This window comes from Pyrus communis, chromosome 15 (assembly GCF_963583255.1).
Source record: "Pyrus communis chromosome 15, drPyrComm1.1, whole genome shotgun sequence".
Lineage (NCBI taxonomy): Eukaryota > Viridiplantae > Streptophyta > Magnoliopsida > Rosales > Rosaceae > Pyrus > Pyrus communis.
Window position 1 is genome coordinate 21,238,837 of NC_084817.1, and position 13,226 is coordinate 21,252,062.

At 37.6% G+C, this 13,226-nt stretch overlaps 1 protein-coding gene across 2 annotated transcripts; it reads left to right on the forward strand.

The window, feature by feature from the left end:
• The first annotated feature begins 3,675 nt into the window (after positions 1-3,675).
• On the forward strand, positions 3,676-10,710 carry LOC137717701 (pleiotropic drug resistance protein 2-like). 2 transcript variants are annotated; one of them, XM_068457150.1, is made up of 20 exons: positions 3,676-4,043; positions 4,154-4,274; positions 4,374-4,462; positions 4,580-4,664; positions 4,781-5,071; positions 5,148-5,238; positions 5,491-6,391; positions 6,512-6,672; positions 6,825-6,928; positions 7,025-7,184; positions 7,287-7,361; positions 7,504-7,610; positions 7,822-8,154; positions 8,261-8,551; positions 8,642-8,725; positions 8,911-9,044; positions 9,130-9,357; positions 9,505-9,676; positions 9,754-10,008; positions 10,249-10,710. In XM_068457150.1, the coding sequence occupies exons 1-20, from the start codon at positions 3,676-3,678 to the stop codon at positions 10,516-10,518; spliced, it is 4,320 nt and encodes a 1,439-aa protein (XP_068313251.1). In that variant the 3' UTR covers positions 10,519-10,710. The 2 variants fall into 2 exon arrangements, with proteins under 2 accessions (XP_068313251.1, XP_068313252.1); XM_068457151.1 differs by having other exon boundaries at positions 3,682-4,043; positions 7,495-7,610.
• Positions 10,711-13,226: the final 2,516 nt, after the last annotated feature.

Genomic DNA, 13,226 nt, shown 5'->3' on the forward strand with positions numbered 1-13,226 from the left:
GAGGGGGAGTGTTGAAAATCAATGTCAAAGTTAGGCAAGGAAAGTTAGGCAATGTTAGGTATGGTTGAATAAAAATTATTAGGTGCAATTAATGTGTTTTGTGTGGTAATAAATAATCTTAGTTTAATCATTTGGTTTGCTATAAATACCTAAGTTCTCAAGCATTGTAAATCATCCAAGGAAAAACAAAGCCTAGAGCTAAATAAGAAAAGCTTTGCTAATTAGTTTGTTTTGTGAGCTTTCTTTAAGAGTGTGTTCTATTTTCTTCTTCTTGGGATCATTAGAGTTATCTTGGATACTCTTCTTATTCAACAACTTGTTTGAGCTGACATCTCTCACTTCCTCTCAAACTCAAAGTATACGGTTTTTGTCCCAAATAATCTCGGTGCAATTTATGAACAGTTCCTTTTCCGATGTGGGACAATGGTTCTGTTAGTACAAACTACGAATTCTCTCATTGAAATAATTCAAGGAATGGTAAAGGACGCAGGAAAACTAGTTTATGAAAAAGAATGATGACATACTACAATTCCTCAGAAAACTTGGTTTGAGGATCTTCTTGTTCTTCATATAGTAAACTGATCGATCGTCTTCTACATTGTCTCAATGGAAGAAAAGAAAAAGAAAGTTCCTCTCAACATTCATACATAGATTGCTGTTTTCATTACATTGGAAAAGGCTGCTAACCATCAAAGAAATACATGCTTAAGTCATTCCTAAAGCTATTAACAAGAGAAGAGCAAGAGACGGGTCTCTCAACTATCAGCAACTTGCTATCTACCAAATCCAGTTTTTTCCATCTTTTCCTCACAACAAAATAGCTGCTTTTTACCTATTCCTTGAAAGAACCATGGCATCAACGAGGCTAATTATTTCAATGAGAGAATTCGTAGTTTGTACTAACAGAACCATTGTCCCACATCGGAAAAGGAACTGTTCATAAATTGCACCGAGATTATTTGGGACAAAAACCCTATACTTTGAGTTTGAGAGGAAGTGAGAGATGTCGGCTCGAACAAGTGGTATCCAAGCTTGCGTGGTTGCATAATATGGTTGCACAAGGAATCAACTAATGAACCATATAACTGAAATTATATCAGAATCTGATTAAAAATAACTTTTCACACAAGCCGTAGATCCCTTGAAAGAACCATGACATCAACGAGGCTAAACAAAAGCTGAACAGATATTGTTGTGATTCCGGCCACGATATCTTCTTCCAAGCTTTCCTCTCTAATTTTGTGCAGTTCCTTCAATTTAATCCATTTTTTCAACACAAATAGACATGTTGTAACCATTTGAGTAAAAGAAACAGTCCTAGTAGTAATACGAGAGTATCATAACATATAAAACATGATCATTTCCCTTTGACCTGTAAAAGAATACGAAATTAACAGCAACGTAATCAACAAGAGCAGTAGACTTTCATAATTGAGAATCCTTAACGAGTAAGCTAGGAATTTCCCGAACGCACTTTTACTATTAAAGTTTGTTATAACTTGCATAAAGACGTCTTGAGGTGGAAATATAAAAGAAAACATACACTAGAAAAGCTTGGTTTTTTCTTATCCATCTTCAGGAAAAGCTTAAAAGTGTGGATTGAGGTTTCAATAATCTTGACGAGATCTGGGGCATGAACCATTGAATCAGATTCTTCTTCCTCTGTGCCATTTCGAATCGGACCTGAACAAATTCACGAAGTCAAGTTCTTAACATGAGAACAACGGATACCTTGATATTAAGTCATTAACAACAGGCATGGCCAACCGAAAGCCGGTAACAAGCATATATGAATTTGGTAGAACATGAAAACCGGCTTCTGATTTAGTGCTTGTAATGTGAACTTGCAACCATAGAAGAGACATTTGGATTGACACAAAAAACTTAGCTTGCACATTAGGTGAAATAAACTTTTGCTATAACCTGGAACTGTCGAAATTATTGAGCACCATGGTTGTAACAGTTGATTTTTTTCAGGCTGGCACGAGCGTAACTGCTCCTGTTGAGTGTAGTTACAGTGAAATGCCTCCCAAGACGAGCAAACTTGAGCTACACATAACACCGGGAACCATTCTCTGGCTGCTGAAGATGCTCAGTCTCATCATCAGATTCTTCAAATAGATTCTCTTAGTTCTTCTTCCATTTAGCATGTGAATCTCCTCAGAAATTGCCAAATTTTAACTCTCTGAAGGGTTAGATTTTATTTACTTTGTAGAGAAGCTAATACATACACGAGGTAAGAAAATTCCAGAAGTGTTCATCTTATTTATGCTAAGGTAAGAAAAAATGCGTAGATGTGAGTTCATTCAGTTATCATCATCAAATGCGTAGATGTGAGTTCGGTTAGTTAGTGTAAAACTTAAAGAAGTTGGGGTCACTACAATTGCATACCCATTTCAACGATGGGATGCATATGTATATAATACTTTCAGATTACATCCAGGGTATTGAAAACCCTATCTACAAGGAAAGTTTGAAATTCAAAATTATGCGACGTAAGCCAACTCAACGTGTACACACTTAGGATGTAGTGCGGCGAGTTAGCTACATGAAGTTTCCTCTAAGAGTTGCCCTATGGGTCTGCGCCTTTATTGTGATGAACCAAACGTATTGGGAGAGATTTGTGATAGGGCTACGAGGGGGAAATTCTTAATATTTGAATATCAATCTCATCGATTTCATAAGTATCATACCAAATCTTATCAATCGAATTATTTTGATCTTCCAAATCATTCTCACAGGAGGTTCAGACCTTTTTTTTTTTTATCTTTTTTTGATCCTTTGATCCAACAAAATTAACTTTTAAATTTCATCGAATTGGAGAAAAGCATATTGGATAATGATTGTGAGACCCAAATTGAATTTCGGCTACAATGTGATGCACTAATCCTGACCTCATAACCTCTATTTATAGTAATCATGATAGACTTATGGTGTAGATGCGTTAACGTGCTCAAGTCAAGCTCACCTAGTTAGCATAAGAGTAATGCTATATTTACCACATTTTTCATACCACATTTTTACCACTTTTCTAATAGCGGTAGGACCCACCGACACGTGTGGGTCCCGTCTCTATTGAAGAGGTGGTACAAGGAACGTCTTTATTAGAATATTTTTTGTTCCTCATTTCGGGCAATTGGTAATAATTTTTTCTGGGAAGTGGTATGAAAAATGTGATAAAAGTACCATTTTTGTTTAATTATATAGAAATAAGGATAAAATCTTTGTCGTTGATCAATTTTCACATCACATTGATGACGAGTTCAAAGCAAAATTAAAAAGACATAAATAGAAACACGCGCAAACCAACAAATAGAAAAAATCTGGTTCAACACCAATAATTGACCACATAACAGCATAAAGCGGGACACTTTTGATGAATTAAGTAAATTTTTTCTCAATAGTTGTATTAAGGACAATTCTGTTGCTAAAGATAAAACTTATTTGTTACGTTAGTTGTTTCTTAGTTAGGATCAGCTGTCAATACAACTGCATGCCAAAGCCTCATATATATAATATATATACACACAAATGTAATCTTATTGTTCATTTAATTAAATCATAATTTCCTTAATAGTTGTATGCCAGAGTTGGCGGTTTAAATCAACCCATTTTTCTGAAATCTTGAGCTGAGGCTTATTTGATTGGTTTTATTGGAGCTAGCAAGCAGCAACCATGTCTATGGCGGCAGGGCTTGCTGGGGAGGACTTGTCCCGGCAGACCAGCAGTCGGGGGAGCTGGCGGTCTGCGAGTGTGAGGGAGATGTGGAACGCGCCGGACGCTTTTCAGCGAAGTGGGCGGCAGCAGGTGATGAGTGAGGAGGAGGAGCTCAAGTGGGCGGCCATAGAGAGGCTGCCCACATATGACAGGATGAGGAGGGGGATGCTGAGGCAGACCATGAGCAATGGGAAGCTTGTGACTGAAGAAGTCGATACGTCGAATCTTGGGGAGCAAGAAAAGAAGCGGTTGATGGACAGCATACTTAGGGCTGTGGAGAATGACAATGAGAAGTTCTTGAAGAAACTGAAAGCCAGAAATGAAAGGTTTGTGATTTGTATTCTGTTTTTGTTGAATTGGGGTTTTGATATATTTTGCTTGTTTGGTTGGCAAAAATCGAGTTCGGTTTTGAATGTTTTTGGTTGATTGGAAACAGGGTTGGGATTGATGTTCCTAAAGTTGAGGTTAGATTTGAGAAAGTATCAATAGAGGGAGATGCATATGTTGGCAGCAGAGCACTTCCAACACTGCTAAATTCTTCCTTGAACATGATAGAGGTACTTTACAAAATATATCTTGATACTAAAATTTCATTGTTTATTTCTAAATTTGTATGATGAGCTCACAGATTTGTAAATTTCTATGGATATGAATAGGGAATAATTGGAATGCTTAAACTCTTACCGTCAAAGAAAAGAAATGTTCAGATTCTCCAAGATGTGAGCGGCATCGTGAGGCCATCGAGGTATGCTCAAGATCTTTGCAGATTTAATCTCTTTCCTGGACTCGTGTTACGTTTTTCTGTATCAATAACAATTCGTTATTCCGAAAGAATTTAAGAGCTTGGTTTCTTTGTTTCCAGGATGACACTGCTTCTGGGACCTCCTTCATCGGGAAAAACAACACTTCTAAAAGCGCTCGCAGGAAAACTTGACAAGGATCTAAGGGTTTGTAATCCTCTCGAAGTCCTTACATTTTATTCGGTTGTTCTATTGCAGACGAGCATCTACATGTTTCGTGTTTCTTTTACATGTATATGTATTGAAGTAGGGGTTATGAACAGGTAACTGGAAAAGTGACCTACTGTGGCCATGAATTTGAGGAATTTGTGCCTCAAAGAACCTCAGCTTACATTAGCCAGCATGATCTTCATTATGGTGAGATGACTGTTCGTGAAACGTTGGACTTTTCCGGACGTTGCCTGGGAGTTGGAACCAGGTATGATATGCTGGTAGAGTTGTCTAGACGGGAGAAAGATTCCGGTATCAAACCAGACCCTGAAATCGATGCAGTCATGAAAGCCACATCTTTGTCTGGCCAGAAAGCGAGTTTGATCACGGATTACGTTCTCAAGGTTTGTAAATTCAATAATAAGAATGTGTTGTTGAGCTCTTATTGTACAAGCCTAACTATTTTTGTTCTTCTGACAGATACTCGGATTAGATGTCTGTGCTGATACGGTTGTTGGTGATGACATGAAAAGGGGCATATCTGGTGGACAAAGGAAACGTGTAACTACCGGTATGAGACTCTATGTCATATTACACCTGTATGAGTGTGTGTAGTATGTCGACCATGATAGTACAGGCTAAATGCATGATTAATGTATTTTACTTTGATTTACTAGAAACCTAGGAACCAATCCCATTATTTTCAAATGGTGGTTTTGTATCTCAAAATTCTTCTTCAATCCATATTGGAATAATAGGACTGATAAGTCATCTGCAAACATTTGCCTGTAACTATAACTGGAAGTCGTTTCCCATAATGCAGGAGAAATGTTGGTTGGACCAGCGAAAGCGTTCTTCATGGACGAAATTTCAACAGGGCTGGACAGTTCCACTACCTTTCAGATTGTCAAGTTCATGAGGCAAATGGTTCACATTCTCGATGTGACAATGGTCATCTCTCTTTTGCAGCCTGCACCAGAAACATATGATCTCTTTGATGACATTATCCTTATTTCTGAGGGTCAGATTGTGTACCAAGGCCCGCGAGAGAATGTGCTTGAATTCTTCGAACATATGGGGTTCAGATGCCCCGAGAGAAAAGGTGTTGCAGATTTCTTGCAAGAAGTGACCTCAAAGAAGGATCAAGAACAATACTGGTTTAAGAAGAGCGAACCATTCAGATATGTCTCTGTAGCTGAATTTGCACAAGCTTTCACCACCTTTCATGTTGGCCAACGTCTTGTTGAACACCTAAGAGTTCCGTATGACAAAACAACAGCCCATTCTGCTGCCTTGGTGAAGGAAAAGTATGGAATAAGCAGTATGGAGCTTTTCAAGGCATGCTTTGCAAGGGAATGGTTGCTGATGCAGCGTAACTCATTTGTGTACATATTCAAGATTGTGCAGATAGGAATCATGGCTACAATTACTTTCACTGTATTCTTCAGAACAGAAATGAAACCTGGGCAGTTAGGGGATTCGGCAAAATACATGGGAGCATTATTTTTCAGTCTCATTAACGTCATGTTTAATGGAGTGGCAGAGCTTTCAATGACAGTTTTCAGGCTTCCGGTGTTCTTTAAACAAAGGGATGCCTTATTCTTCCCTGGATGGGCTTTTGCCTTGCCCATTTGGCTAACCAGAATTCCCATTTCGTTTATGGAATCCTTCATATGGATCTGTTTGACATACTACACCATTGGATTTGCACCTGCGGCCAGTAGGTAAGCTTTAATTTATCAATCTTATTATTATCGGAAACTTTTTCTTCATGTTGCTACATGAATCATGAAAGATATACATCCTAGTTATTCTTTTGTTTGACGTATGTACAATATGTTCAGGTTCTTCAAACAGCTCTTGGCTTACTTTGGTATACATCAAATGGCACTCGGCCTCTTCCGTTTCATAGCTGGCCTTGGAAGATCAGAGATTCGAGCGAACACTATTGGTTCCTTTGCATTGCTAATAGTGTTTGTCCTAGGAGGCTTTATTGTTTCTAAAAGTATGAAATCTCTCTTTAATTGCCAACCTAAGTCACTGGACGTAGCAGCTTGATACTTTTATCGTTGCCATGTTTGAATCAACAAAGTGTTAACGTTCTAGTTTCTTTCTTATGATTTGAAATGTTCACAATATTCTCAATTTGGTGTGCAGATGACCTCGAGCCGTGGATGCTATGGAGCTACTATATTTCACCTATGATGTATGGACAAAATGCGATTGCCATCAATGAATTTCTTGACGAAAGATGGAGCACTGTAAGTTCTATCAAATCTAAGTTGAGTTCTCCTTATATGGTAATATTAACAATGAGCTTAACAAATAACAAACTGTGCGTGATTTCTTTTTCACAGCCTGTCCCCAACGCCGCTGAAAACACAGTTGGTAAGGTCCTTCTGAAGGGAAGAGGACTGTTTACCACAGAGACTTGGTTTTGGATTTGTATTGGCGCACTTTTCGGGTTTTCTATTCTTTTTAATCTTCTTTTCGTTGCAGCATTGACCTTCTTAGACCGTAAGTGAATTATGTTCCATCTTTTTTATTCATTGGTACTAGTGAACCAGGATCATTGGTTTAAGTTCTAATTATTTGCTTTCTCTTTTAACTAAATTGCAGCAATTGTAGATAATAAAACCTTGATCGATAATGACGACGCTGAAAATAAGACCAAGCAACGATCCAATCCAGAAGGTATAATGTTATATTTCTTGTGGATCTTAATTTGCATATGCATTATAAATAATGAATTACTCCACCTCTCCTTCATCTATTTACCAAAACCTACTGCATAAAACTTACATCTCATTGTCTAATACAAAATGAGTAATGTCAGGTACTGATATGCAAGTGAGAAATCAAGCCAAAAAAGGAATGGTTTTGCCCTTCGAGCCCCTTTCACTTGCTTTCAACCATATGAACTACTACGTGGATATGCCTCCTGTAAGTAACTTTGCGTCTATTTTCTTTGATATGCTAACTTCAAGCAATCAACGTGAGTACTTATAAATTTACAAGGCATTAAACGAAATGAAAAATGAGTTTGTGCTCATTGGTTAAGAAGTGACCGTTTTAGTCTTGCAATCGATCATACATACGATGGCAAACACATGTCATTGGTCAATTTGGTCTTAATATTTGTGTTCCTTACCAGGAAATGAAGAGCCAAGGGATTGAAGAGACTCGACTCCAACTTCTACGAGATGTTAGTGGTGCATTTAGGCCTGGTGTTCTGACTGCATTAGTTGGTGTCAGTGGTGCTGGAAAGACAACCTTGATGGATGTTTTAGCTGGAAGAAAGACTGGTGGGTACATTGAAGGAAGTATTACCATCTCTGGATACCCAAAGAACCAAGCCACATTTGCTCGGGTCAGCGGTTACTGTGAACAGAATGACATTCATTCACCATATGTTACTGTTTATGAATCTCTCGTATACTCTGCCTGGTTACGTCTTCCCAAGGATGTCACGAAGGATAAACGAAAGGTATGTAATTTATTTTAACCACTTTGACTTTTGAGTGGTTCTACCATTTAATTTGTGATCACTTGCAATTCAGTCTTTATTTACTTTTTTCTTTCTGTTTCTGTAGATGTTTGTTGATGAGGTCATAGATTTGGTCGAGCTTAATCCATTGAGGGATGCTTTAGTTGGACTTCCAGGAGTTAATGGACTTTCAACTGAGCAGAGAAAGAGGCTTACTATTGCCGTAGAATTGGTTGCTAATCCATCTATCATCTTCATGGATGAGCCGACATCAGGTCTTGACGCTAGAGCAGCCGCTATTGTTATGCGTACTGTAAGAAACACTGTGGATACAGGACGAACTGTTGTTTGCACTATTCACCAACCTAGCATTGACATTTTTGAGGCCTTTGATGAGGTATAATATGATCCCAAATCTATCAAATCTGTAACATTGTTCAGTATTTTTTTGTGCCATATTTCACCCCGATTTTGTTTTCTGTTGCAGCTGTTCCTAATGAAAAGAGGAGGACGTGTGATTTATGCTGGACCTCTAGGTGATCGGTCTCACAAGCTCGTTGAATATTTCGAGGTAGGTTAATACACTAGCTTTCATGTTAAATTTCCTTCCAATGATCCAAACTGCTCCATTTGATCGAATCCTGACTCGGGGCTGAAGCCAAGTTCAGGAAGAAAATTTTTCAAACATCAGATAAACTTGTTATATAGCAAAGTAATTAACAGGTACATGTTTGACTTATCCAAAACATCATGCAGGCTCTTCCAGGGGTTCCGAAGATCAAAGAGGGTTACAATCCTGCTACCTGGATGTTAGATGTTAGCTCTGCTGCCGTTGAGGCTCAAAATGACGTAGACTTTGCAGAAATATTTGCAAACTCTGATCTCTATAGGTAAGTTACGTGTAAACATTTCAATTGTAGCCATGCACTTGTCAGTTTGTGTATAAAAATTTACATCTTTGTTTCACCTGTTCAGGAGAAACCAGGAACTTATCAAGGAACTAAGCACGCCACAACCAGGCTCCAAAGATCTTTACTTCCCCACCCAATTCTCCCAAAGCTTTTTAACTCAATGCAAAGCGTGCTTCTGGAAACAACACTGGTCATACTGGAGGAACTCGCAGTACAATGCGATTAGATTTTTCATGACAGTTTCCGTTGGAATTATATTTGGTATTATCTTTTGGAACAAGGGAAAGAAAATGTAAGTTTAAGAACTTTATGATCACCTATATTCTTATAATTTAATTTGATTTTTTGACCCACTTGCATGCTTTCACCAATTAAGAATTTTGTATTTCTGAGAGTTGTTAGTTAAATAATATTCAACTGCATATTGACTTGTGAACAGGAACACACAGCAAGACATTATGAATCTGTTGGGGGCAGGATACGGTGCTGTTCTTTTCCTTGGAGCCGGCAATGCTTCTGCTGTGCAATCTGTTATTGCTGTTGAACGAACAGTTTTCTACCGTGAAAGAGCTGCTGGGATGTATTCCGAGTTGCCTTATGCATTTTCTCAGGTAATATATTGGAAATTATGCTTAGGGTTATGTGTTTGGTTGCTTTTGTGTATTGATTCATGATTTTGGTGTTGTAGGTGGCTATTGAGACATTTTACGTGTTAATCCAAACCTTTGCGTATTCCCTTATTTTGTATGGCATGATTGGGTTCAATTGGAAGGTGGACAAATTTTTGTACTTCTACTACTTCATATTCATGTGCTTCACATACTTCTCCATGTACGGGATGATGGCGGTTGCCCTAACTCCTGGTCCCCAAATTGCTGCAATTGTTATGGGCTTCTTCATGAGCTTCTGGAACTTGTTCTCTGGTTTCCTCATCCCACGAACGGTATGTCATAAGTTATTCTTCTTACTTTCATGCCTTAGAATGTTGAACAAATGAATTATAAGGACAACATGCAACAAATTGTTGTTAGAAGTCATTAGTATTTGCATGATTGACCAAGTGATCATAAAAAAGCCAAATATATGCAGATTGCTCATCGGAGTTTACTTATATCTTATTTACCTTGTTACGGATGATCTCCGTTACTAGTGTATTCCTAACAATTAAATCTCAATATTGCAGCTAATTCCCATCTGGTGGAGGTGGTACTACTGGGGTTCTCCAATCGCCTGGACAATCTATGGCCTCTTTGCGTCTCAAATGGGAGATGTTAAGACTCTAGTCGAAATTCCTGGTGAGAAGTCTAAGCCAGTGGATCAGTTCCTTAAGGACTATTTGGGCTTTGAAGAGGATTTTGTAATCCCCGTAGTGTTTGCTCATGTTGGTTGGGTCCTTCTCTTCTTCTTTCTCTTTGCCTACGGCATCAAGTACCTTAACTTCCAAAGGAGATAAGCAACTTCACTCCGCAGAAATGTGTCAGTTAACGATCACAAAAACATTTTCCCTTGGAATTATTGTGTGTAGTTATTTATTCTTTGAATGATCAATAAAAGTCATGCATTTTTCAAATAAGAGTTCGTATGAAAACAGCACATGTGCTGCATTTGGACGAGGTATTAGCAAAGTAGTAAGAGATTTAGTCTATATTAGTAAGAAATCGCAGGAAAAACATCATCGTCAAAGACAACCCGTCTCGTCATAGATTTTCAAAAGAACATCAACCAAACTGGCAAAACCCGTCTCGTTAGTTTTCCTTTATTTAAAAAGAACATCAACCAAACTGGCAAACTCTAATAGAATAAAAAATGTCACACCATTGTCAACCATAATCCATTAATTCAGAAAATAGATTTTATGATCTAATGCGACTTAGAAAATGAACAAACTGTTGATGGAATATAGGCGAACTATCGAGCTTTCTGAAATGCATGTTTGGAAGGATACAGAGATCGCCTTCGCCTTCGCCTTCCCCCGCCTTCCCCTTCGTCTTGAATTTCAGTGAAACGTAGTGTCTAATGATTGTGCTAGAAATAGAAGTTTTATACTTCACCACGCAAATCCTCCTTCTGCAGAAAACACAACCTAATTGAAACACACTGTTTGGACCTAAAATTATACCATCGGTCCGAGCAATCGAGGCTGTTGGATGAGTAAGTTTTAGACCGTTGGATGACAAAGTGATTGAGATGATTTTCAATTATTATTGAAGAATAATATTATGGTTTTAATCATGATATTATCTCTTAATATATACTAGATTATCTAAACCTAATATTAGCTATATCCAGCTGGTTGTTTAAAGATAAGTGATGATACAAATCATATCTCCAACTTGGAAGTACAGTTCAAACGGGTTTGGGATGTTTGGTACGACTCACGTGACAATTACAACTACGAAGGGATTAATTTCATTTAAAATCAATGCATGCATTGGATAAAGGTGAAATAGTGCAGCAGGTGGATGATGGTGATCATGATTAGTTTGTGATAATAGGAGATTTTGCACTTGATTTGCAAATGGTTTACATGGACAAGACAAACATGAAAAGGGGAGTCTTTTATGGTCTCCACGTGGAAGATTATTGCATAAGATTATCTGAACAATAATGCTTTTCTTACCATATTTTTGTATGACAATTATATACCACCTTAGGTGGCATCTGATATGGACAACCACATCATCTAAATTAATTAGCATTTAATTTCAAAATGTTAATCAATAATTAACAAAAAGATTGTTAATTAAATGATGACTGTAGTATACGAGGAGTCTTCTTCTACCACCTAAGATTATTTAAGTGTTTTAATTAATAAAAAGATTGAAATTAAATGATGTAGCTTATCCAACTCATATGCCACCTAAGATGGTAAAGAAATGTGATATACAATTGTGGTGAGAATAACATTACTCTTATCTGAAAGGGAAATTTCAAGTGCATGCATTTTAGGGATGTGTGGAAAAAGGTCAGTGCATGATACGGCTAGCATTAGGGTATTATTCCACGAGTTAGATTCTCTTGTAGTGCGATGCATCATAATTCAATAGTCCTATAATTTCAACACACAACTGCCCTGTGCAAACCTCTCAAACATTTTGAGATTTTTATTTTTATTTTTCTCCGCCAACACATCAGTGTTGCCGTAGAATCAGCCAACCAATGAGTATCTTCAGTTTGGATAAACAACACTACTTCGAGACCGACTGGTTATCTATCCAAGTCTCGGTCAACGAGCAACCAATGAGCATCTTCAGTTTGGATAAACAACACTACTTCGAGACCGACTGGTTATCTATCCAAGTCTCGGTCAACGAGGATTTCTGAGTCCTTGTTGGAAGAGGTCATCTCAGCAGCTTTTTCGACGAAGTGAGGTGTTATCAGGCTGGCACATTGAAAGCTGAGTTTATTTTATGATTGGATATTCGCAAGTACATTTAAAAGTTCAGTATTCAGACGGCTGAATTGACACGCCTCGATCCCGATGTCCCCACGTGCTGGTCGACACCAGAGGGTGACACAAGTCATTTAATAAATGCATATGCTGAGAACATGCGTATAAATTTCATTCGAACTATATAAAATAATATACTAATATTCAACTGCCAATAATGATAAAGATAGTGATAGTGCATGACATGTTTAGAGCATACATCTAATTCTAGAATACAATGGAAGGTGTTATTACAATGATGTCAAAGCAGAGATGATGGCACAATATCACTAGTAGGGGAATGCCTCATAGCTCAGATCGTACGCCTCGTTCCTATGTCCTGAGGGGGCGCAAAACAAACATGAGTGGACCAAGTTGATATATATATATATATATATATATATATATATATATATATAATACTGAAATAGTTATCAACATACTAACCCCCAAAGTTTTATGAAAACTCAATAACATAATGTGTAATAGGTTTTCTGAAAACCCTAGTATGCCATAAAACCTTCATAAAACATATATCGTATAATGTGCTACGTAGTGGTATCATAGTGGCCCGTGGTACTACATCTTGAGATCAAATACGTACTCTTGAAAAACTATTTTCTTTTTTAGTTTTGAAATGCATACATGTACATTGTAAGAAATGAATTGATTCCTTTTTGCTGTTTTTTTCTCAGTTGATAAGATCTTGTGGTTCATGTTCTCGAAATTAT